Source organism: Numenius arquata, chromosome 3 (genome assembly GCF_964106895.1).
Source record: "Numenius arquata chromosome 3, bNumArq3.hap1.1, whole genome shotgun sequence".
In the NCBI taxonomy this organism is placed as follows: Eukaryota; Metazoa; Chordata; class Aves; order Charadriiformes; family Scolopacidae; genus Numenius; species Numenius arquata.
In genome coordinates this window covers 52,539,679-52,562,018 of record NC_133578.1, presented here as the reverse complement: position 1 = coordinate 52,562,018, position 22,340 = coordinate 52,539,679, and the positions used below count along the sequence as shown (strand labels likewise).

General features: G+C 37.2%; 1 protein-coding gene across 1 annotated transcript; it reads right to left on the bottom strand.

The window, feature by feature from the left end:
- Positions 1-33: 33 nt before the first annotated feature.
- On the bottom strand, positions 34-22,074 carry CIBAR1 (CBY1 interacting BAR domain containing 1). The gene is made up of 10 exons (XM_074145418.1): positions 22,043-22,074; positions 19,783-20,017; positions 17,151-17,219; positions 12,270-12,371; positions 10,486-10,491; positions 8,633-8,737; positions 7,334-7,447; positions 5,552-5,671; positions 5,060-5,062; positions 34-815 (listed from the first exon to the last, which is right to left on the bottom strand). The coding sequence occupies exons 1-10, from the start codon at positions 22,072-22,074 to the stop codon at positions 711-713; spliced, it is 891 nt and encodes a 296-aa protein (XP_074001519.1). The 3' UTR covers positions 34-710.
- Between the last annotated feature and the right edge of the window lie 266 nt (positions 22,075-22,340).

The window sequence follows — 22,340 nt, the reverse complement described above, 5'->3', positions numbered from 1 at the left end:
CAACTATATAAAATATCAACTAGTTTTATAATGAAGGCACTTTTATTTAAAAGCAAAACAGCACTAAAAGTAGATACTAGGCTAGGGACTTATTTGTGAATGTTCATTCTGTATGTGTAAAGGAATCAGAAGTCATCTGAGTCAAGCCTGCAGAAAATGAGAAAACAATACACCTCACCCTGCCTTCTGCCTTCCAAGGTGGGTAACAAAATGAAGTCTAACAGGATTGTTGCTCTAATCAGTTTCTTGAGCAATTGCAGTTACTTTAGGATGTATAAAACCAATTATGACAGATACAGCTAGAGGACTTAAAAAATCCAAGAGGTGTGTAGCTAAAAAATAATATATTGGCAAAGTAACAAGCAAACCCTTATGTTCATAGCTGCTTGTCAGCTTAGTGCAGTTTTTGGACACTGTTCATCGTGTAAGCTTAAGCAAATGTGACTGCAATATGTATCTATGCAATTATAATACAGGATTCTATTTAAATATTTCACTTTCTAGCTACTGAAATGGTCCGTTTTCAGCAGATTTTTATTCTGCTCTTTGTACCTGGTCATTCATTGTCTGGCACTCTACTAGTAGTGCCAATTCTTGCTCCTGTTGGAATGTTAAAAATACAGCTTCAGTGAAGTTTTTGATTAACACACAGAAGGATTATATTTTTTCCCAATCAGAAAAAACAAGAAAAGACTCTTAGAACTGTTTTGTTATCTCACTTCCTTAGTAGCATCTAATTCCTCCTCCTCCTCTTCCTCATCTTCATCTTCCTCCTCCTCTTCTTCTTCATCTTTTCTTAGCATACTGCTGGAAATCTGTTAAAACAAAAATCCAAGCCAAGTACATCAAGTGTTTGTTCTCCTGAAAGAAAAACAATTCTCTGTTGGCATTTTCAGTCTAAGTACTCCTAGGTTTTTCATGTAAGTGTGTGTGGGGAGAAGTTGTTTCTGCCTTAACCCTTCAATTTCTAGTAACATGCACAATGCCAACAGAAACATATATATGGCACAGAATAGAAATACAGTAATCGTTTTTAAAAGCTACAAAAATCCCCATAGTCCTGAGAACTATTATAGGATAGGGAAACCTATGCATTGATTGAATTTGATGTTAAAAATCAACAGGATGCAAGTCAGGTTTTTTCTGGGTTGGCTGTTGAGGCAGCAGGCTGAGATGAGTATTAAGGCACAATCTTATCTTGAAGACAACAAACCTCTTCAGTTAAATGAAAAACTCAACACGGTGCTGCTCTAAGCTGTTTTTGAGAATAAATTACACAAACTTTACTAGAAGAGTCTTGATTCATATATGAACTTTCCTTGCCCATCAGCACTTGCCCTTCAGAATTATACTGTAGCCTTTTTTTGGTTCATCAAATGTTAAAAACAAGTGCCAGCTGCCAAGCTTTCATCTCATCTGACAGATTCTGCCATCTATCCTTTTTTCTATTGAGGGCTCAATCTAATTCCTATTGAAGATAGATTCTTCACAGAAGATGCAACATTTACAATTTAAAGTAGAATATATGGATTTTTTTTCTTTCCCCATGAGAAAAGGACTATTAAACTCAAAGACAGTTATCCAAGTCATCTGGAATGCTTTTGAAAAATGATTTTAGGTTCAGCAGTTCTCTGAGGGCATCTGCAGCTCTAATTTTGGTTATATTTTCTGAGTTTCTTACATACAGTGATATAATAAAACTTCAGTATTGAAGACAAAACTTGCCTCTTTTTTTTTGGTAAAGAACCCCCTATTTTAAAAGTCCTTAAGTGCTGGTTATTAAATTTGACTTCTGAGATGTCATAATTCACACAGCTATGTATGTAACAAAAGTTTTTTGTGTGTGCATAAAGCAAACTGCAATCATTGAACTAATGAAAGCAGAAAAATCTTTAGTCTTGTTGGTGCTCACAAAGTACATAATTTAGCTTGAAGCAAATTCTTGCTTACAAATCTCTGAACGTAACAGAAAATGGAGTTAATCATTGGATGAAGCTGGGTTAACTTGAGTTTAAATGCCTAAACCAGCAATCTTTCATTCCGTGAAAGAAGAAAAAGACAATGACACTGATTTGTAATTGGAGATTAAGGAGTGCTGCAGATTGAGCCTGCTAAGGTAGCTTCATTTCAATGGATAGACTTAATTTTCCAAGTGTTTCCTAGTTAAGAGCATTTGAAATTCTTAAGGAGAACTTCAATCATATTTCTGAATAAAAGTTCCCTCTTCCCCTTTTCTGAAATAAGCGGTGCTATTTTGGCTTTAGGGCTTTTTTCTGCTTACTACTCAAGCACCCGTGACCAGGCTGTAACTAGGTAAGTGGTAGATAAAATGTTATCACTGGTGGAGGTGAGGTGGTGGCAAGATGCCTAACCTAAGGCCCAAACTAGATCAGAGTAAGGAAAGTGAGAAAGTAAATTAGGAAGTGTTAATCCATGTTATTTTGCCATAAAGCCAGAACAATACCAGTACTTGAAAATGTGATTTTTGACTACTTAATGCTGAAAAAAATAATTAAAAAAAATTTTAATGTAATCTGATAATTTCTTGCTCATCATAAACAATTTATGTGAAAATGAATTATCTAAGTTTGCACGTAGGTGATGACTATCCTTGCTTTAGCTGTTGAGCTGCATTTTTCACTGCATGTGCTACTACAGAAAGCATGGCAGTTCTCCTCACGTCTTACACAGCAGGCAGTGTTGGAACACCTGGATGCAGACAATTTCAGTATGGTTAAAACCATACTTTGCTGTCTTAGAGGGTAGGTGCAAAACAGTTGGCTATATTAAATGCATGTGAATAAAACTTGTGTAATTAAGTTTGATTTAAAATATCTGGAAAAGGTAATTCTCTTCTGCTATAGTTCTAAAATATAGCATACCAACCTGAATTGGTAAAACAAAATGCTGAAGATGAATTGCCAAGTAAAGTGCAAAACGAAGGAATTTACAAAGGATTGTCGTGAAAACTTAAATAGCCTTTTCAGAACTTGTGTAAAACTAAGTATCTGCAATAGTCATGTTTAAAAAAAGGCCTGAACCCCTGAAGAGGTTTTCTCATCATGGGGCACGACCATCCTATGAAAAAAAAAAAGCTTTCCTCATGCACAGAAGTTTTATCTCCTGATCATATTAATTGCATAAAAATGAAAAAATAATGCAAGTCTTATTGCTGTACTGTCAGTGCAGCTGGCGACATTAATTCTCACAGCATCGCCCATTGCTCCTTTCCTTGTGGTTTTATAGGACTGTCTGCTAAATGAAGTCTGGCAGATAGGATGGAGAAACTAGCATCTCAATTGCTTCAGCTAGTCCCAGTGTCAGCTGAAAACAACTATAAAAGTTAAGGGAGGAAAGAATTGAGGGACAAAACCATTAAGATGGACACAAAATTACTAATGGTCTTTGTAAATTCCTGCTTTTGATAATTTAGCATATAGGAGTCCTTCCAGCATATCACTCCAGGAGTAAGGGAAGGACACACTTAGATCACTTAGACATCACATTAAGGCACCAAAACTCTAAAAGGAGGTAGCTCTTTGTGAAAAAACGAAGGAGTACTTTAGATTCTTAATATGGAAATAATACAGAAACGTAGGTAGTCTACAGAACCAGAAATAAATTGAAGGATGGTACGTGCTAAATCCTCTGAAGGACAAGTATTGTGTTACTGGCACAGTTTATCCCTTCTGGTATGCGGTGACTTCCCACCCCATCCCACCCCCCACCTACACGTTAGTGTCTGTGTCATCCGTCCCTCTGTAGTCTTAGTCTGCATGATTCTGTGAACTGCTCACCATATTATTTATACTGCTTTAAGTTGAGAATTCCAAAGAACTGCATTATGGTCAGTATGTTATTATGTAGCATGAAACTAGACTTGTGAAAACTTGGGAGTGAAAGATCCACCGAAAGGTAAAACTAAGTCGCCTGAAGGTTTTTCTGAACGCAGCATTTTTTGCCAGTGAGATGTTTGGTGGGTTCCAGAGATTAGAGCCCTTAATGTAATTCATGTACCTATCCTGATGCAACATACTATTCGCAGAATCAGAAAGGGCAGCGTGGGAATGTGCGGAACAGGATGTCTCCCTCTTCTTTGCTGCCCTAGAGTGACTGCATTAGTAGGGTGTTCCACCCTTTTCCTGCCGTGTGATCCTCCTCTGCAGATACACTGCATAGCCCAGTAAGATGACATTATTTTGAAATGTATTGCAGTTTCCCTCTAGGAGAGGATGGCTTCCTGCTCTTTGCAGATATTCCAGTGAGAAGTTATGAGAACATTAACATCTGAAGTTACAGGTCCATGAGAGGCCTAGGAGAAGAGTAGGGTAAACTTTCAAGTAGTCAAAATGGAGTTCTACTCCATCTGTGAGAGAAATCACAGTGTACATACTTTTTGGGTTTTCTTTGGTGGTTTTGTTTGTTTGTTTTTAAAGAGAGTCCAAAACATAGTCATCTGTGGCACCTCAGAGTAATTACAGATGCTTTTATACCCTTGATTCAGTTTTACAGCAGTGAGGAAGTTCTCAAGGAAAATGGCAACAGATTTTTGACAGCTTCCCCTGGTCTTCAAATAAAAGGAATGGGTAAACATTTTCTGAAGTAGCTTGAACATGAAATTTGTTAGAGATACAGGCAACTTGTTCAAAGTCAAGGTTGGTCTTTATGCACTGAATCCAGATGGCGTGACTCATACTTTCAACAACAGAATAATTCAACTGTAATAATTGATCTTTTCTGTGTTGAGAGCAGAGAAGGGGAAATGGTGTGTACAAAGTCAAGAAAACTTTCTAGTATTGCAGTATCGATGCATGATTCTATCCAATGAAAAGTGGGCTGAGTATATTTTAAATTTGGCCATCTTTAACTGAAACACTGTTAAGAATCATCTTAGTTACAGGATTAAGGCTGTAATAAATAAAAAATAATTTACCCATTTTGCAATGTCTGCAAGTTTACTGCTGCAAACAAGTGTCCAAGATTTTTGCAAGGTAGCTGCTTCAAAAGCAGTGGCACTTTCTCCATCTATTTCACTTATTTTAATCATCCTTCTCCTCACCTGCTCTGAATTTTCAGAGTATAAAAGGAAAGATCTGTTGGTTATAGGTTTGCTCTACTGCTAGGAGGTACCTCCAGCCTGAGTTTGGATCTGGTAGAGAACCCACACTCTAGGATCTGGATACTGAGACTAAGAATATACAAGTGTTATTTAAAGAATGTCGTTTCTGTTTCCAGTAAGCTCCTAGAGCTTTTCTGCAAGATGCCACAGTTTGTTGATGAACGAAATAGTATCTCTGGAAATGGATTTTTCAAAAGTAAACAACGCAGCTTTAAAACCTGATTTTGTTTTTTTCCTCAAATAAAAACGATGTTTAGAAACTCCATTATTTAAAGCTCAATATGATCTATGTGCCCTTGGAAGTCTTTTTACCTTTGTAACTTGTTGTGAACTGAGTAAAGATAGTGGATCCGCGTACATGCACATTAGCTAAGGCTTTACTTAAGACATTCTTTTAATCCAGTGATCTAGTATTTAATTTTGCTTTCTTACCTGTACTGTCCTCAGTGAAGATTTTAAGGAGCCAGTTCTTTGCAGGGGAGACTTTGAATTTGCGCGAACTATGTCTAAGCGAGACTGATAGTCCGGTGGATAAAGTGAGCTCCGAAAAACCTGTTCAAATGAAGAAAGCTGTGACTTGGGTGCCATGATACAGCTTGCAAGCTAACAATCACCAAGACTGAAGCTAACAAAAATGCAGCATTGGACAATTAAACCTGCTATAGAGGTATGCATCAGCTGTAGTTTGGATTGATCACTTAGCTGAAACAACATCCTTGCTCAACCTGAGACATACCAACACACTTACATGATCAAAGTAAACATCCTTCAGATATCTGAGGGGATTTACAAGTGGAGAACTGCACTGGTTTCCCACTAACGTGTAGGTGAGTTTCAGGTGAACCTGGAGATGTGAACCCCAGCAACGTCCTTCAGGCTCTCCATTTCTTGGAGAGCTGAACTCTTGGCCCCTTCACAAGCAAATCCTTGCTGCCAGTCACAGCTGCATCAGAGAAAGTTTATCTGAAATGTTCAGGGGATATGCAGCTCAAGAAAAGCTTGGGAAAACCCCTACAATACCAGGGAGACTGTAATATCCATTATATTTACAAGTTCTTTCCAATAGCCAAAAAGAGTAAATCATAAGACTACCAGCCCGATACTAAAAATGATAAAGCTATTCATGCAAGACTTTATTATATTAATAAAGTTAAGGAGGATGTTAGAATTATGGTCAGTTAGTATTTTTATGGAAAATAAATATCGTCCAATTAACAGAAAATTCAAAAAGAGACTGGAAATTTGGTTGTGAAAGATAAAGTATTGACTTAAAGGATATTTTTGAATTGGTGCCACATGACATTTTAATTGTGAAACCAGAATAGTACAAAATTGCCATGGCGTAGTTTAAATGAAATAAAAATACCAAGTAGTCTCAAATGTGACTCACTGAAGAATCATGATTTTGTATGTCTTGCACTAACTGAATACTGCCATCCTTGGTCCTGAGCTATGTCATGGAAAAAATAAAGACTAATAAGATTTACAAAAACAACACCAAAAATGATACAACTTTGTTGACAAGCTGAACACATTATACAACACACATTTCAATGATAGTAAGTTTAAAGGCCCAACATCCAGAAAAACTGCAAGAATGAATAAAGGACTGAAAAACAGGGAGACAGGGACAGGGAGACTACAACTCAAAGAGAACAGAAAGGGTGACTTAAAAGGAAGCTGTAATTGCCGCAAGGCACAAAAAGCAATTTGGTAGCAAATCTCTCTTAATTCTAGAACAGTCTAATAAAAAACAATGACTGAACGATGAAAACAAGCAACCAAAACTTAGAACAGAAAGAAGAGAGAGATTTTTAATGAAGTAATTAGTCTTTAGAACATCTTATCAGAGCAGTGGAAGATTTTCTCTTACTGGGCATCTTTACAGTGAGATCCACTGCAGAGGTGTTCTTTAAGAACTACGATTAGCTGAGCTTGGAGTGACAGTTAATTTAGGAAAAGTCTCTTACCTGCATTTTGTGGGAAAGATTAGATTGCCACTGCAATTCTTCTCCGTTTTTAAAATCTCTGAGTTCATAAACCTACATGCTCTTACAGGAGAAGTATAAAAAAGGGCTGGGTAAACCTAAGAAGTTTGTTCTGGGAACCTGAAACATATGTTGCAGTTTCTGCCTGGGACATGTATAGCCCCACAATGTGAAAACTGTTTTTATGTAGTAAGTAAACTGAAAAGCAAATCTTAATTACTCTTACCTCTAGATCTTCGTTTTCATCAATGTTTTGGATATTTTGGTAGGCAGCAGTGTATATCTCTAAAGCTTTGCCATGGAATAACATTTCAATAGTTATAAATTCAGAAAATATATTCTAAAAGCAAATGAAAACAAAGGTTTTCTTAATGCAGGAAAAGTACATTTCCACTTCAAATACAAGAAATTACTGAATTCTGTACTTGGTATTCATATGATACAAATAACTGCACGACACCTAGTACTTTGAAGTAGTTGGGCTTGAATTTTAGAAATTAAGCATAAATGCTGGCTGGGCTGTCACTTGAGCAGCTGTCATTTCATACTAAATTCTAAGTAAACACTTGAAAAGCAAAGCGGAGGCTCATTAGGAATAAATAAAACACCATGCTGAAAACTCACTCGATATTCGCTGATGTATTTACAAGATGTAGTCAGTGGATTTTTGCTTTATTGATGGCAGTCTTTTTCAACAGGTTGAGGATAAATTATCTGTAAATTCTATCTGTATCTATAGTTTACAGATAATTATATATTTTTATATATTTTATATAATAAAATATTCCTTATATATACAAAAACACTTAATGATGACATCTTTAGAACTCACAACCTTTTTCATATTACTCTAACATCAAATACTGGTTGGTTGGAGTTTTCAGCCATCTTTCATTCTTTCCTATTTAAGTCTGCCCTCACCACCCCCCCACCTCCCCCCAATAAAAAGGAGTATCTCACTTCAGGAATTTTATAACTAAATGTGAGATCACATAATGCAAGTGTTTTTCAGTCACTATAGTCTTTAGGACTTAAGCCACTTAATGTCTGACATTGAAAAAGAAATGAAAGCTTTGCTCAGTTGCAGTCACTGAACATTTTGTGCTTTCTCCATCAGTCAAACTTTTAACTACGGTAACCTACACAAATTTCAGCATGGATAAATATTTTATTTACTTATCACTATTTCTGTTAATTTGGCTAATATTAATCCACATATATCATTCCAGTAACAAACGCAGCTGCCAGTGAAGTAGAATATAGCAACTGTTGTAAGGTGCAGATGCTAAACAATCTGATACAGGAATACTCTGAATTCAGTAAACTCTACAAATAATAAACTGTTTTTTTAATTGCAAAGCTCATGATATTTAGATTATCAAATATTTGGGAATACCACAAGCTTTATATTTATGTAAGCTTAAGTTAATACTAAATGTTGCTAATCTTGCCAATGAGTAACTATAGTAATTTTATTATGCAAGATGAAACACGATGTCATATATTGAAACAAGAGCACACGTACTTTTATGTCCTTTATTTTCTGTTTCTCAAAATTATCAATGGTTTCCTCTAATTGCCGAGTTGTTCGAGTTGCATCCAGTGAAGCTCTTTGCAGTTCACTTTCAGCCTGGTAAAGTAACACAAAGGTGAAATCAGACCTCCATTTGATACAAAGGTATTTGCTCTAAATGCCATGAAAACATTTTAAGTCTGGGTTTTCAAAATACTACACATCTGCGTTACTGTATTTGTAAATTTGTTTGTAGCTTAATAAACAAATAAAGATGCCTTCTCCGCCATTGTGACTTTGATCTGAAACATGAAAAATGACTAGCTGCAGCCAGTTGGGAAAGTCCCACTGCCCTAACCCATTTTCTGTAATAATCATCTGCTAATTCCACTGAGCCATCCCTGAGGACACAGTGTCTGGGTTCAGGGAATTAACCCAGCACAAGGGTTTATCCTTCAGAAAAATGTAAGGTTTTTTAAAGCTGTTGTGAAGGAGAGGGCAGGAGTGCACAGGCCAGAGTGGAGGATGGGTAGAAAAGATCACCCTTTATCTTCAAGCGCAGATCAACCTGCTGGATCTAGAACAAATTTTTCCAGTGTCACGTGCTACACCTTGTCTTACTAAGTTTTTATGTATTATTAAAAATAGAGACAATAGAGCAACAGCTGGAACTAATGCACTTGTCTCATAAGTATCTCAATCAGCAGACTAGAGTTAATAGCATTTTTAGATCCAAAAGCATTTCAGGTATTTTATATTTTTAGTATTTGTATATTACTAAAATATTTTATTAAAAACATTTTCAACAGGGGACGGGGACACACCAACCAATCCCTAATGCATAAGTACAGAATTTTTCTTATTTGTTACTAAAAAAAGCATTTTAGATATATTTTAATTAGATATAACTATGAACTGTATTAAAATGCACACTGCCATTTAAATGAAGATATTGAAGCTATTTTGGTCAGTAAAGTATGAGAACTGTGTACTATTACAAAATAATGACGTAAAGATGTAAGAGCTTGCACTTGAAGACTGCAAAATTTGGGTCTAAACTTTTTTTATTTTCCATACATTACTGGTCAAACATCATGGACTAGTCAAGACAGTATTTACTTAAACTTGTCACTTAGTATCATCAGGAGCCTATCCTGTCCTGGGATTTTGGAACAGTACATGGATCAAGTAATTTTATCCTACAGTGAAGACGTAGGATTCTTCCCATTTCTACCACACTGCATCTTAAGAGAGGAACTTTTTTTTTTTTTTTAAAAAAAAAAATGGAAATAGCCACCACAGGCCCAGTTCCCATGATCTAGTTTTTAGTGATATATGTATATGGTACCCTAAGGCTTAAGACATGCTCTGTCACTTCTTTTTCTTTGATTAAAATCTGGTAACCTTGTATTACAAGATTATCAATTTGAAACAATGTCCTTACAAAAACTGCTTAACTGTGTCATAGACAATTCTGCTATTACTGGGCAAATAAAATTGGTAATGATCTTTAGTAGTACATAAGGTCACATGTTCATCTCCCTTTCTTGATTTTGCCCAAAACACAGGATGGAAACAGAGTAAGAAAAGACATTTTGTGTGTTCTCTATTATTACAATCAGTCACTCTCTGTAAATGAAGGCAGCTGTTATGCATAAGCAGCCATTACACATACAAATACAATATGTTATTTCTATGATAATAAACTATATTTTCTCGATCCATCCTAAACAGACTGGCCAGACTTTGTGTGCAGATACTTTGGGAAGGAAATTTTGTTTATTGGAGAGTGAAATGTCTCAGCTTGCAGAGCTTGCATAGTTTCCACAACAGCAGTTTGGTATTTTCTCTTCTGAAAAACTCACCTGTGACTGGAAATATTAGTAAAGGAAAAAATGGCAAAATAACAATATTGATAAAAGAATCTGTTTTCACTTCTACTTTTAATATATTCTGAAGTATTTAACCTCAGATATTTCAAAACTTCTCTATACTTGGAGAGTGCTATTATTATGTTGTCTGAAGCTTCCTGCTGTAAGACATCACTTACGGTTTGTTATAGTATTGCTAAAATTCAAATATCCAGGCCAAAATATTTCTGGACAGCTGTTTGTCTTGGACTGAGGGTTTGGTTATTTATTTATTTAGAAAAAAAAATAAAAATCAGACAACCTAGGCAGACTACTTCAGAAAAAAATAAATAAACCGTTTTGGCATTTTTATATTTCAAAATATAAAACAGTAAAGTTTTCTTTTCAAAGCTGCACTACCCCCACGTTTTAGAAGATGGACTTGAAATCTGGAAGCGAGTCCAAATCATTTGCTATCTATGGCCAAAGTTGTTCTCTGCTAAAACATGACAGTTGCTCAGGAGAGCCACTTCTGGAGCCTAACAGCTGTGCTAATAAACATGGTGAAGTCTCTCTCAGACCTAAAAGCTGACCTGCATACATCCTCAAAAGCAAAGGAACGTAGTCCTGCTCCCACTACTTCTTATGCATTTTGTGTTCATCACTTTAAAATGCAAATATATAGCGTTTGGTGTCTTTGGACATATGCAAAACCAGACCGTACTGAGATTTAATAACTCTTCAAGCAAAGTCTTAAGTACAGAAAACACAGGTGTCATAAAAAGCTAAGCCACAGAAGGATATTTGGGAGTAGCTTAGCAAAGAGACAAGAAGAAACAAGCAAGGTGCCAGCCATATACCCATGAAATCAACTGGGAATTAGCACAAGAGGGAACAAAATGGGACCAGTCTCCCTTTGGGGAGAATAGCTTTCTGTGATTGTTTACTCACTTAATTCTAATGGAAGAGAACTCCGCATCGCAGCTCAAGTTCCAACCCTATGGCTGACATCTGTGTGTCTTTATTAGAGAAGCATTTGACCATCACAATAATTTTCACTCTTTCTGCAGTCCCATGCGCCAGTCACTAGAAAGATCCTAATTTCTGAAATAAAGTCTATGAAATCTTATAAAGAATAGGACTGCTTCGCTCCCGAGTCCAATGCTAAAGTGTAAGAAAAAATAAGCAGCACATCATCATGAACTTAAATGCTATATCATAATACATAGGCACAAAGGACTGAAGCAGAATTACCTCGATCACCTGCATTTTGGCACTTCCTACATTCTAACTGCTTCAGAATTTGAAACCTCAATGAGATTTTAATGGAAATTCTGTGGAGGCTTAATTTTTCCCCCTGTGATACAGAACAGTAAACTGGGAAGGGTGATTGGTCTTTTAAAAGGAAGAGTAGTCTGGTTGACTATTCTACTAACAGAATAACAACCTTTCTTTTCACACTTCGTCTCACAGCTGGAGGAAACCCAAACCCCATCTAGGTACAAGGAAGCATAACTACCAAAATGACAGGGAGAACAAAAAATCAACAGAAGTTGAAAAGGAGTTGTCTGATTACACTTAGTTTCAAAAACCTCCAAATTCCTAGATGCAATCTATGCCCACCTCTCTGGCATAAACCTATCAAATACTTCATAGTTTCTTGTTCAATCAAAAAAGGGAGTGAGTAACAAAGCAGCTATTTAAAGTTTAAGATTCAACATCAACATAGGAAGTGGTCCCACTAAGCATCATTCTTTAATTCCCAAGAAATTCTTATAGCCACTAGAAAAACAGGATACAATAATGTGTCGATCCGATGGATTCCGCTGACGTGTCTTTTCCAGTTGAGATAATTGCTTGGCTTCTCGGTTCTTTGCTGTTAAAGTTGCTTTGAGATCATCCTGGAAATAAAATGTTTTAGACATGTTTGAAACAGATCTAGGATAATAGATTTATGATAACACAAAATGCACTTTTCTTCATACATGCATTGCCTAGAAAACATGAAGAGAACTTCTGCTTTAAACAAAAACAGGTTTTACTGATCTTATCCTGTTAAATGATCCCCTGAAAGAGAAGTCAATGGGGACCAAGAGAGTTTAGCACCTTGCACAACTCTCTGTAGCACACACTATAACTTAAAATGTGGGGAAAAAAGAAAAAGATATTCACATCTTTTCATGAAAAGTACAGTATATGGTCAAAAGCTGAGATACCCAAAGCAGTAAGAAAACATGTCCATTCCGGGCTTAGCAATGGAATAAAGGTGGCACTTGAACTAAGAAGTGTCATCAAATAAATAGGTAAGAAAAAAACCAGAACAGGCAGCAGTCAGTACCAATCAGAGGTTATGAAGAACACAAAGCTACTACACAGAGCTTAAGGTGCCATAGAAAGGGTGAAACCCTTTCATGGCTGAAAGGGTTAAACTGCATATTTATATACGCAGTTAGTAAGGTGTTTAAATAAATTTATTATTAAATACATTTCAAACAAAATACATCCTAGTAATGATGTAGCTGGAGAAGATGAAAATTATTGATACAGAAAAGGCAGAAACTGTTGACAGCTATTTTTGCTCCTCATTTTCAAAGGAGAAGTAGGATGTACTTCTAGGAAGACCTCTGACAATTTAAGACTATAAGAACATACCACTCTCAAATTCTTGTTCATGCTATAAAACTGTGTTTTGCAAATAGGCTGGCATACATGGAACCTATAATTGTCAGTCAGATATTTATCACTCCATTGACCCTGGTATGGGAAATTACATTAATTTTGATGGCTCTCATTTAAAGGAGCAGAACAAGCAAAAATACAGTCCAAACAAATCAGTCTAACAAAATCTGAGGTAGGAGTTGGGCATGCATTTCAAACCATCATTTCCTCTAAAAAAGGCCAGTTCTCATTTATCTGCCATTCCAGAGCAGAGTGGATTAAAGCTATTAAAAACTATAATCTCAGGAAGTTGTCTGTGTTCCTTCCTGCAATTTCCAAATTTTAACATGGTTGTAGGTCTCCTTCACCCAGAAAGACATGCAGCCAAGAATATGTCTCTCTCAAAGCTCTGCGATCCTGTGACCAGGTCACTTAGTCAATGACAAGCATGAGCGTTCCAAGGTTCAGAGTGCTGTGTCTTCAATAACCTCGTGAGGTGACGATCAAAACATGCAGTTTCTTCTTTGTTTCTATCTCTACTGTCTGTTTGTATATCCTTGTGTACATGACTGTCATTTTGCTTTGTCTATAGGGACACACAGCTTGTTTCTGATAATAAAACCTGCATTTTTAGCCTGTTAAAACTAACTTTGCTGCTGTTCTTTCAAAAGGGAATTTACACCGCCTTTAAGGCCATGTGAAAGTGCTGGAAAGTGCTTTCTCCTTTATGAAAACCATGGCAGCTGCAAGAAAAGCAGTAATAGAAAAAACTTTTAAAATGCTTTAAATTTTAAATTAAAGGTAGAGGAAGAGAAGAGAAAAACATATTTCTTTTTGCCATAGAACAAAAGAGTTTTGTATCTAATGGTCACAGCTGCGTGTTTGGTGTTATTTAATGACTGGGCCCTGTTAACAGCACTGACTTTCTAGACCCATTTAGAACAGTCAATCAGATTTAACACCGTGGCTGAAAGGGTTCTGACTTCCATGCAAGGTATACTTGAGAATGCTAAGGAAGCCACTAGAGTTACCATTATAAAATTCAGGAGGTTTTTTTCCTATCACAGAGTGACTTCGGAAATACCTCCAGGGACCACACTGTTCCCTTCTTTACCTCTGCTCCCTGGGGCAACAACAGCCATCGTACTTCTCCATGCTAGACAAAGCCTGACAAAGACTTGGTGCTACTGTGGCTGTAGTGGTGGAGCTATATACAAATTCTGGACGTACAAAGACAGGGCACAGTTACATACATATTTTGTCTAGGATGTGGAAAAACTGAAAATGGTGCTGAAAAAAACATTAATAAAATATGTGAAAGTTGGGGAAAATGCCGTTATGGTGAAAGGATTAAGGTCTACATTTCTAACTAACCAAAAAGAATGAAAAATGTGTTATACTAGGATCTAAATACCTTCCTCCAGAAAGAAAATAGAGCATCACAGAGCTCTTTAATCTCACTGGAACACATAACAAGAACCAAAGATTAGGTGAAGTCTTTCATTTAAAACAAAACACCACAAACATCAACTAACCACTAACTACTACAAACAGTCCTACATTCCCCTCCAGCATCTTCAGACCAAGATTTGATGTGTTTTTAGAAAACATGCTTTAATTACACCCAAGGAGAAATGGGATGGAATGTAATAGCCAGTGAGATAAAGGACAGATACAGAGAATATAAAATTATTCATAGTCCCTCTGGCTTATAACTATGAATTCCAGTCACACATAAGAATGGCTAGTCAGCCATCTATTTTCAAACCATAAGTAGTACAGCTACAGTCCATCCACCAGACGAGCTGGCAGATCCTCATCACTGTACTGTTACCTGCTTTAGTCACTGAAGTTATTAAAGCAAATCAGTCCTTTCTTCTGCAGGTGGATCAACTTGGTTTTATGATGTCCTGTTTTATATGAAGAAAAGGAACCAGGAACAGAGTTGCCAAAAAGCAGAAAAGTGAAGATTGATATACAGAACAATGAAACAGAAGGAAATCCTAAAATCTTTCTGAAGCTGCATTACAGAATGTTAGAGTAGGTTCCACTGAAGCTGCCAAATCCTGCCCCAGAGAGCTACTCGGAATAGTCAACTAGGACACGTGAAAGAAACAATTTTATTGCATTAGCACTTAAATGACTATTCTGATTAACTTGGGCCTTTTTAAAGCATTTAGGATCAAAGGACATTGATGTCTTACCTGACAGAAATAGTAACAGTTCTTTTTAGATACAGCACAAAAATAGTTTGCGTACACCCTGGAGCAGGTCCAGTAAGTAGCAGTGAGAAAGAACATCTCCTTTATAGAAAGTGCTATAATGACATATTCTGCCTAGTTTTACTTAATCAGCTAATGTAGTTAAAGGTAAAGCAGTCTTACAACTAGAACCCTGTGTTAGCTTCACGTAACTGACAAAACTTCCTTTTTCACTAAAAATGTTCTAGTGTCTACAGATGACAACTGTAGACCAAACAGTGAAGATTTAACCAAGGTTTATGGTAATGGAGGAAATCATTTAATGGTCTAGATCTTTAGTGAAGTCTCTCTTAGTTCAAAGGTACATTGATAAAATAGTTAATCCCATCTACAGTTTAAGAATGCTCTTGTACTCCTCATTGTAGCTAAGATAAACATTATGTAATGTTTTCTGGCATTATGAATGGCAAAGACAACAGGAAATGCCATTCTCTGTTGCAAGTGATGATCTAGCTTCAGTTGCTTCTGTCCTTGGCATTTACTGAGGACATTTATGTATCTCCAATGCTTCTGAAGCCCCAAGCACTCCTGCAGTGTTCTTTGTGTCTCCTCAGAAATGCAAGTGCCACAAACACATGAAATTGTCTTCCACCCTCAACTTTTATATCCTGTAGAATACACTCGGTCAGTTCTAGGTCTCACAAACGGTTTCCCAGCGACTATAACAATACCAAATTCTAGGATGCAGGCTCTGTAGTCTACAACTCTGCTAAGCACTACCACATCTAGTACTACTCAAGTGCAGGATGCATTTCCTTCATGATTGTTTCTCGAACAACCAATTGAGGTAGCTATGCAGTAAGTTCTGAACACTGTACTTGCTTCTTCACCATATTAAAAAGATACAAGAACAAAAACATCTGAAAAATGCTTGTTTGAGGGGCAATGCCACAATATACTCAACCATGATGAACATGTTATAAGATTTCTGTATTATAAGATACCGTCAAATATTGATGATTTTACCTTCTGATTTATATAGATTATGATAGATATATACATCAAATACAGATTTGAGTTTACAGGATGAAGGTAACCTCTATATAATATACAAGCAGTGTGAAGAACAGTTTTCATCCTATAAACTAAGATCTGTTTATTAAAATTTACTTGCTCAAGCTATCCCTCCTGGAGGAAAGAAATCTACAGATACTTTGTGAGAATATTTCAAACCCCTATATACACTGTTTCCAGAATACAGCGAAGAAAGAGACCTCAGGTTATTTGTGTATCTTCAGGTCATCCTGATGACTTTGCAGGACAGAGAAGGATTCAGGCCACTACCTATTTATCAGTTTCAAAAAGCGTCTTCTACATTATGAACTTCAATGTAGAATGCAATTCTAAATTAGAAAAGCTGTTAAAGGCAGCATATAGATTATTAAGAGCCAAAAGCCTTACAAATATTTCACCTTTTAGAACGTTGAACAACAGTAGCAATAATAATAATTAAATAAAAATAATTACATTGTTTATAAAGAAAGAAGTCCTGAATTTGCACTACCCGGAAAGTTTCACACTATCCGCAATGCTTTTTTTTAGCATTTGCTTGCTCTCCCAGAGTCTGAATATCCTTGTCTTCACATCAAAGCTTTTTCCTCCAACATATATACAGCTTCAATTCAGATGTATTACTATATAATTTAGTTAGATTACTGCAGTAGGAAAAATCAGAATCACACCCTTCCTGCAAAGTAGTTTTCAACTGAGTGGCCAGAACACCAAAATGTACTTTGTGAGAAAAACAGACGTTAAACCTACCCTTTTAAGTTTCACTATGGTTCCGTAACTTTTCAGAGGCTCAACAACCTTGGCTTCAAGCCTGTCAACCTACAAAAGAGATCACAAGGTCACTATAATCATCTGCATCTATGGTGTGTGCAGAAAAAGAAAACAATACATTTACTAGCGACTCATCTTATTAGGAATTTAGTTCATATATGCTGAAAATAAAGTGGGATGGAGGTTTTAAAAATATTGCAAAAACCAGAATCAATTAAATTAACCAGTAAATCATTTGTATTTTGAGAAGCTCAAGCTGATTTCTAGTGGAATGGCTTTTTTTTTTTTTTTCAATGGCAATACACAAGGATAAATAAAATTTGGATATTCTAACAACTGAGTATTAAATACATCAAATATTGCATATTGAATATCTGTAGCTTTCTATCTAAAGTTAAAGATCAATGTATTTGTTCTACACTTGTTGATAGATTATGGACTAAACCATCTTTGCTATCAAACACACTGTAAGAAATGCAATGCTTCTGCTCTTAAAAGAATGGAAACAGCGCACTGCGTACTGAAAATATTAAAAATATCAATAACAGGTTGTGTAAAATGCATGAATGCTCTCACAGATAAGTACATCTGAATTATTGTTTCAGCTCTCCTAGTTAGAAAAACAGCTACATATGGTCAGACAGGCAATAGGATAAGACCTGCCTGCTTGTCAAAATTGACAATACTGCCCGAGTGGCCCTGGCATAAGCTGCTGATGACTTTGGACCATCTGGCCCATCGCTGTTATGTCCAAATTAGGACAAGGTGCACACCTCTACTGGTAAGGGACAGACATTACACTCCTCTCTGAACTGTAAGTCACCAGTCAGCCAAAATCTATGCCAACTGAGCAAACATTTCTGCTTTACTAAAATCTACTAGGGCACTGTTAAACCATTTCACTTAAACTACCAATAGAATAGAATGGAATGGGGCAGTAAGACTCCAAAAGAAACATGTGATGTAGACATATCAAATAACCTGTCTGTCTTGCTCGCTTACCCTTATACATGTTGTGAAAGCACCTCACACCTCAGCAATTATGTATCTAGCACTGCAGCTCAAGACCAGAAATCGATAACTCTTATAAGCTATTTTTCTCTTGCCCACATTATCGATACATATGAAAACTGTTAACCTAATGCCCAAAAGAAATAAGGCTGAGATTAACTATTTGGTTTTCATGAGCAAATGAGAACTTGATTTAAAGGCTAGAAGCTTCTCTTTTCATTTGCTTATTCTGCCTTTTCTCCTTCAAAGGGCAATGGTGGTTTGGGAACAAGCATGGTAGGAGGATGTAGGCCAAATGCCGTTTTTAAAATCACACTTAGAAATCAAAAGATAAAAACTCAAGTTGTTACATAGGTACCTCAAAATTACAGATTCATAGTTTAAAAGTGAAAAGGACTGAGAGATCATGCAGTCTGACTTCACATGCATCTTTGGCCATAACATAAATTTACCCTATTAACAGAGGGATAAATTGCTGTTACATCAATTGAAGCATAAGGACCTACACATGGCTCAGCTGGAGCCAGATGCATAGGAGCTTATGGAAAAAAATAAAAATCCCACTATCCACACCCCTGCATTTCTTCTTAGTTCTTAAAGATTTGGCCCTAGATACATTGTTAAAGATATATGAGTATTTCTTGTTTTTCAAACCCTCTACTGAGTAGACTAAATGCCTCAGATTAACTTCTTTTAAAAGGTTTTCTTTTTCTACTTAGTTAATATAGAAAGACTTGCAATGGTTTTTTTTTTTTTTTTTTTTTAAAAAAAGGTTTTATCTGAAAACGTCAAGAATGTCAACTACCTTCACCTCTTTTTTAAATTGCAATGGTTCTTAGCTTCTCAAAACTGTAAGTTTTCTATGCCCTACTGAAAAAATAGGTATGTACTCCAAAAAGTAGTCTGAGTACATGTGAACAAATTATTTTTTTCTTAAATCTCAGCATTTGAAATTCTGGATCATAAGTTACAGTTTGACTGGCCCCACACACAGATCTCTAAGTGGCATAAACACCTTTCTTTACATTCTCACTTATCTAGCAGAACCGTGACTATATTGTCACGCATATTCCAAATCAAGTTTGTACTTTTCATGTTGAACTACAGACTTATGAAATCTACAGTGGTCCCCAACAGCATCTCAGAGGGGCTGTCAGTGCCCAGGAAGGATTCCAGTTAGTATTCTCTTCCATACTACTTCTGATAACAGACTCAGCAAAAGGGAAATGACTGATTTTACCTCAGCTGCTGCCAGACAACTCAAGTCACAAAACTAAAAGAACACTTTATTAACCATAAATCATAATCCAAAGTCTAAGACCAATAAAAGACTTCCTCTGTCTCCAGTTCTGTGAGTGCTTATATGGATAGTCTCACTGACTTCAACAGGACTAATCACAGGTATTTTTCACTAAAGTTATCAGCAGAGTAAATAATGAATGGTTTGGCAGCCTATCCGGCTCTGCCACTAACATATTTAAAAGTGGTTTCTCCCATGTTTCTCTCATGACTGAAGGATATATCTTTTCCCTTTTGATTACAGATAAGTAACTGAAAAGTTCAGATGGCAAACACAACATGTACAGCTTTAATTTTGTACCTCTGCCTGGCGATAATCCTGAAGTCTGGAAAATTCATCTGCAAAGTTTTTCAGTCCAACTTTTAAGTTTGGTGTCTCTGTGGCTGCATATGCGTATATTTCATTTACTAGAAGATCTGCTTTGTCTCGTAGTCTGGCAGTTTTACGTACATATCCAGCAAATATTTGGCACAATTCACCAAAATGTTTTTCCACATTTGAAACAGCATCTTGTATTTGTCTAGTCTGATTGTCCCTAGATATCAAAGAAAAAAAAAGTGAAAAATAAGAAGGGGACAAACACATACAGAAGAAAAACTATTATACTATTAATAATTTATACATGATTTGGACATCTAATTTCAGTGCATAACAGAAATCTATTCTTAAAACGGTAATATCATAACAGTCTGATGTAATATGTGCTGATTTATGAATGAAAAACAAAGGAACGAGAAAAAAAGCAGGATTTATAGTTAAAGACCCAATAGAAGAAAACCCAAATCACAAAAATCAGCTTAGAATTTCTCCTCCTGTGATTAAGCAAAAGTTCACTATTACTGTTGGTATTAATTACTAACATAGTGGTAACACCAGCAGGTCTCAAACAGACTGGGTCATACAGCTTCCTCCAAGAGTCTACAATCTAAACAGACAAGTCAATGGTTGGAGAAATTAGGCAGCAGAGGGCCCTTCTGTAGCGGTGTTAAATGTTCTTTAAATTGTGAACAGGTACCAACCAAACCGCTCCTGTTCAGCACTACAGTGGATAAACATCCCTGTAAATTAGAGAAGAAAAGTGAATGGACACAAGTATAGAGTGGAAAACCTAAAAACACAGAGGACATTCATCACACCAACAAATTGTTTTCTTTCTAATTATAATAACTTAATTCAATTTTTTATTTGAACCAAATGCCTGTTTCATTATTAATGATCTAGATAAGTTATTCTGAATTTTTAATTAATATATTTCACTTGATATTTTGCCTTCCTGTTCCTACATCATTTGATAGTCTTGCTTTAGTTATGCTTCAGCCATACTATTAAACCAAATCAGTATCAGTGAATTAACGCCAGTTGTTGTTGATTGGGACAACTGATTGCGAATGAACTACAGGACAATTTAGCTAACAGTAAGTGCCAGATAATGGGTCCTAAGAAGTCTCCATGGTCTACATGAAGAGATTCATGTGAAATGCTGGAATTCTCAGCAAAAGAATTCACTCGTACCACTATCTTGGTGAGGAATAGAAATGAAAACTTCCTTCATATCCTTAAGCTACCCCAACTCCAAATCCTGACCAGAAATTAAATATTGACTTAGTACCACAACACATGAAACTCAAAAAAAGTGGAAGAAATTTAATACTTCAAGACTAAACAGCAATGCAGTCAATGCAAATTAAGAACACCTTTCCCCAGAAACTCCTCAGGAAAAATATTTCAGGTTTGCTACCGGCAAAAACCCAGTTGTATTTCTCCATGGCAAGCAGTCTAGAAGACTGTTCAAAAGAGATATTGTTCAAAGAAAGAAAAAATTCCAAGTACATTGTTCAGTCCTCCAGTACATGCTTGAGCATAGAACCATTTGAATTGGAAAGGTTTCACCCAGTGAGTGGGAAAGTAAGAGTCTCATTAAGTATTAATAAATTTCATCTGATAAAATCTTCAGTAAAAGGTGCATCTCCTTTCCTGTTTTATTGGAAGATCTTCGTGTCAGAAAGTGTTCCCCTCCCGGGGGGAGCCTTAAGCACGTTTCCTCACCCACTCTACAATTTTGTTCTCACAGTACTCCCATGCAAATAATATTTAATTTTGGGACATGAAGCACTACATTTCATTAGACAGTGGTGTGAAAAGTCCCGTCCCCACGTCCCCCCCCATTATTTGTGGCCGCTTAGAAGCGGCTACAAAATTATCAACAAGAGGCCCAATTAAACTGGCAAGTCTTCATCTCTGTGCAGCACACCAAGCCTTGAAAAGTTTTGCGGCCTTTACCTCAGGAAAACAAGGTTGGATCCCCCACCCCCAGGGAGGTTAAACTGCCGTATGGGGGACTGGGCCCTCATCGCCCGCAGACCCCCCCGCCACTCCCTAGGTACCCTGACTGGAACGGGGCCGCCTCCTCCTCCTCCTCCTCCCCTGCCTGGCAAGACCAGGCGACGTAACCAGCCCCCGCTACGCAAACCCCCAGGACCGGGGGACGGGCAGAGACCCGCAATAAGCGGCGGCGGCAGCAGCAGCCCGGAGCCTCCCCGGCCCCTCACCGCCCCGTTACCTGGCGTCCAGCCCGCGACCCAGCAGCATCATGGCGGCGGCTCGGTGGGAAGGAGGGCGGCGCTCCGCGTGCGCTCGGTTTCCATGGATGCCGCCCGCGCCGCCCCGCCCCGCCCCGCCCCGTCCCGTCCCGTCCCGTCCCGTCCCGTCCCGTCCCGTCCCGTCCCGCCGTCTGAGGGGCAAGCTCCCGCCTCTCTTCCCCGGGGGTCGTTGGGGAGGCTTTCGACAACTATTCTTAGCGGCTCTCGGGGCACCGGGTACCCGGTCCCTCTCGGTGGCCCGAGGGCGGTCAGGCTGTG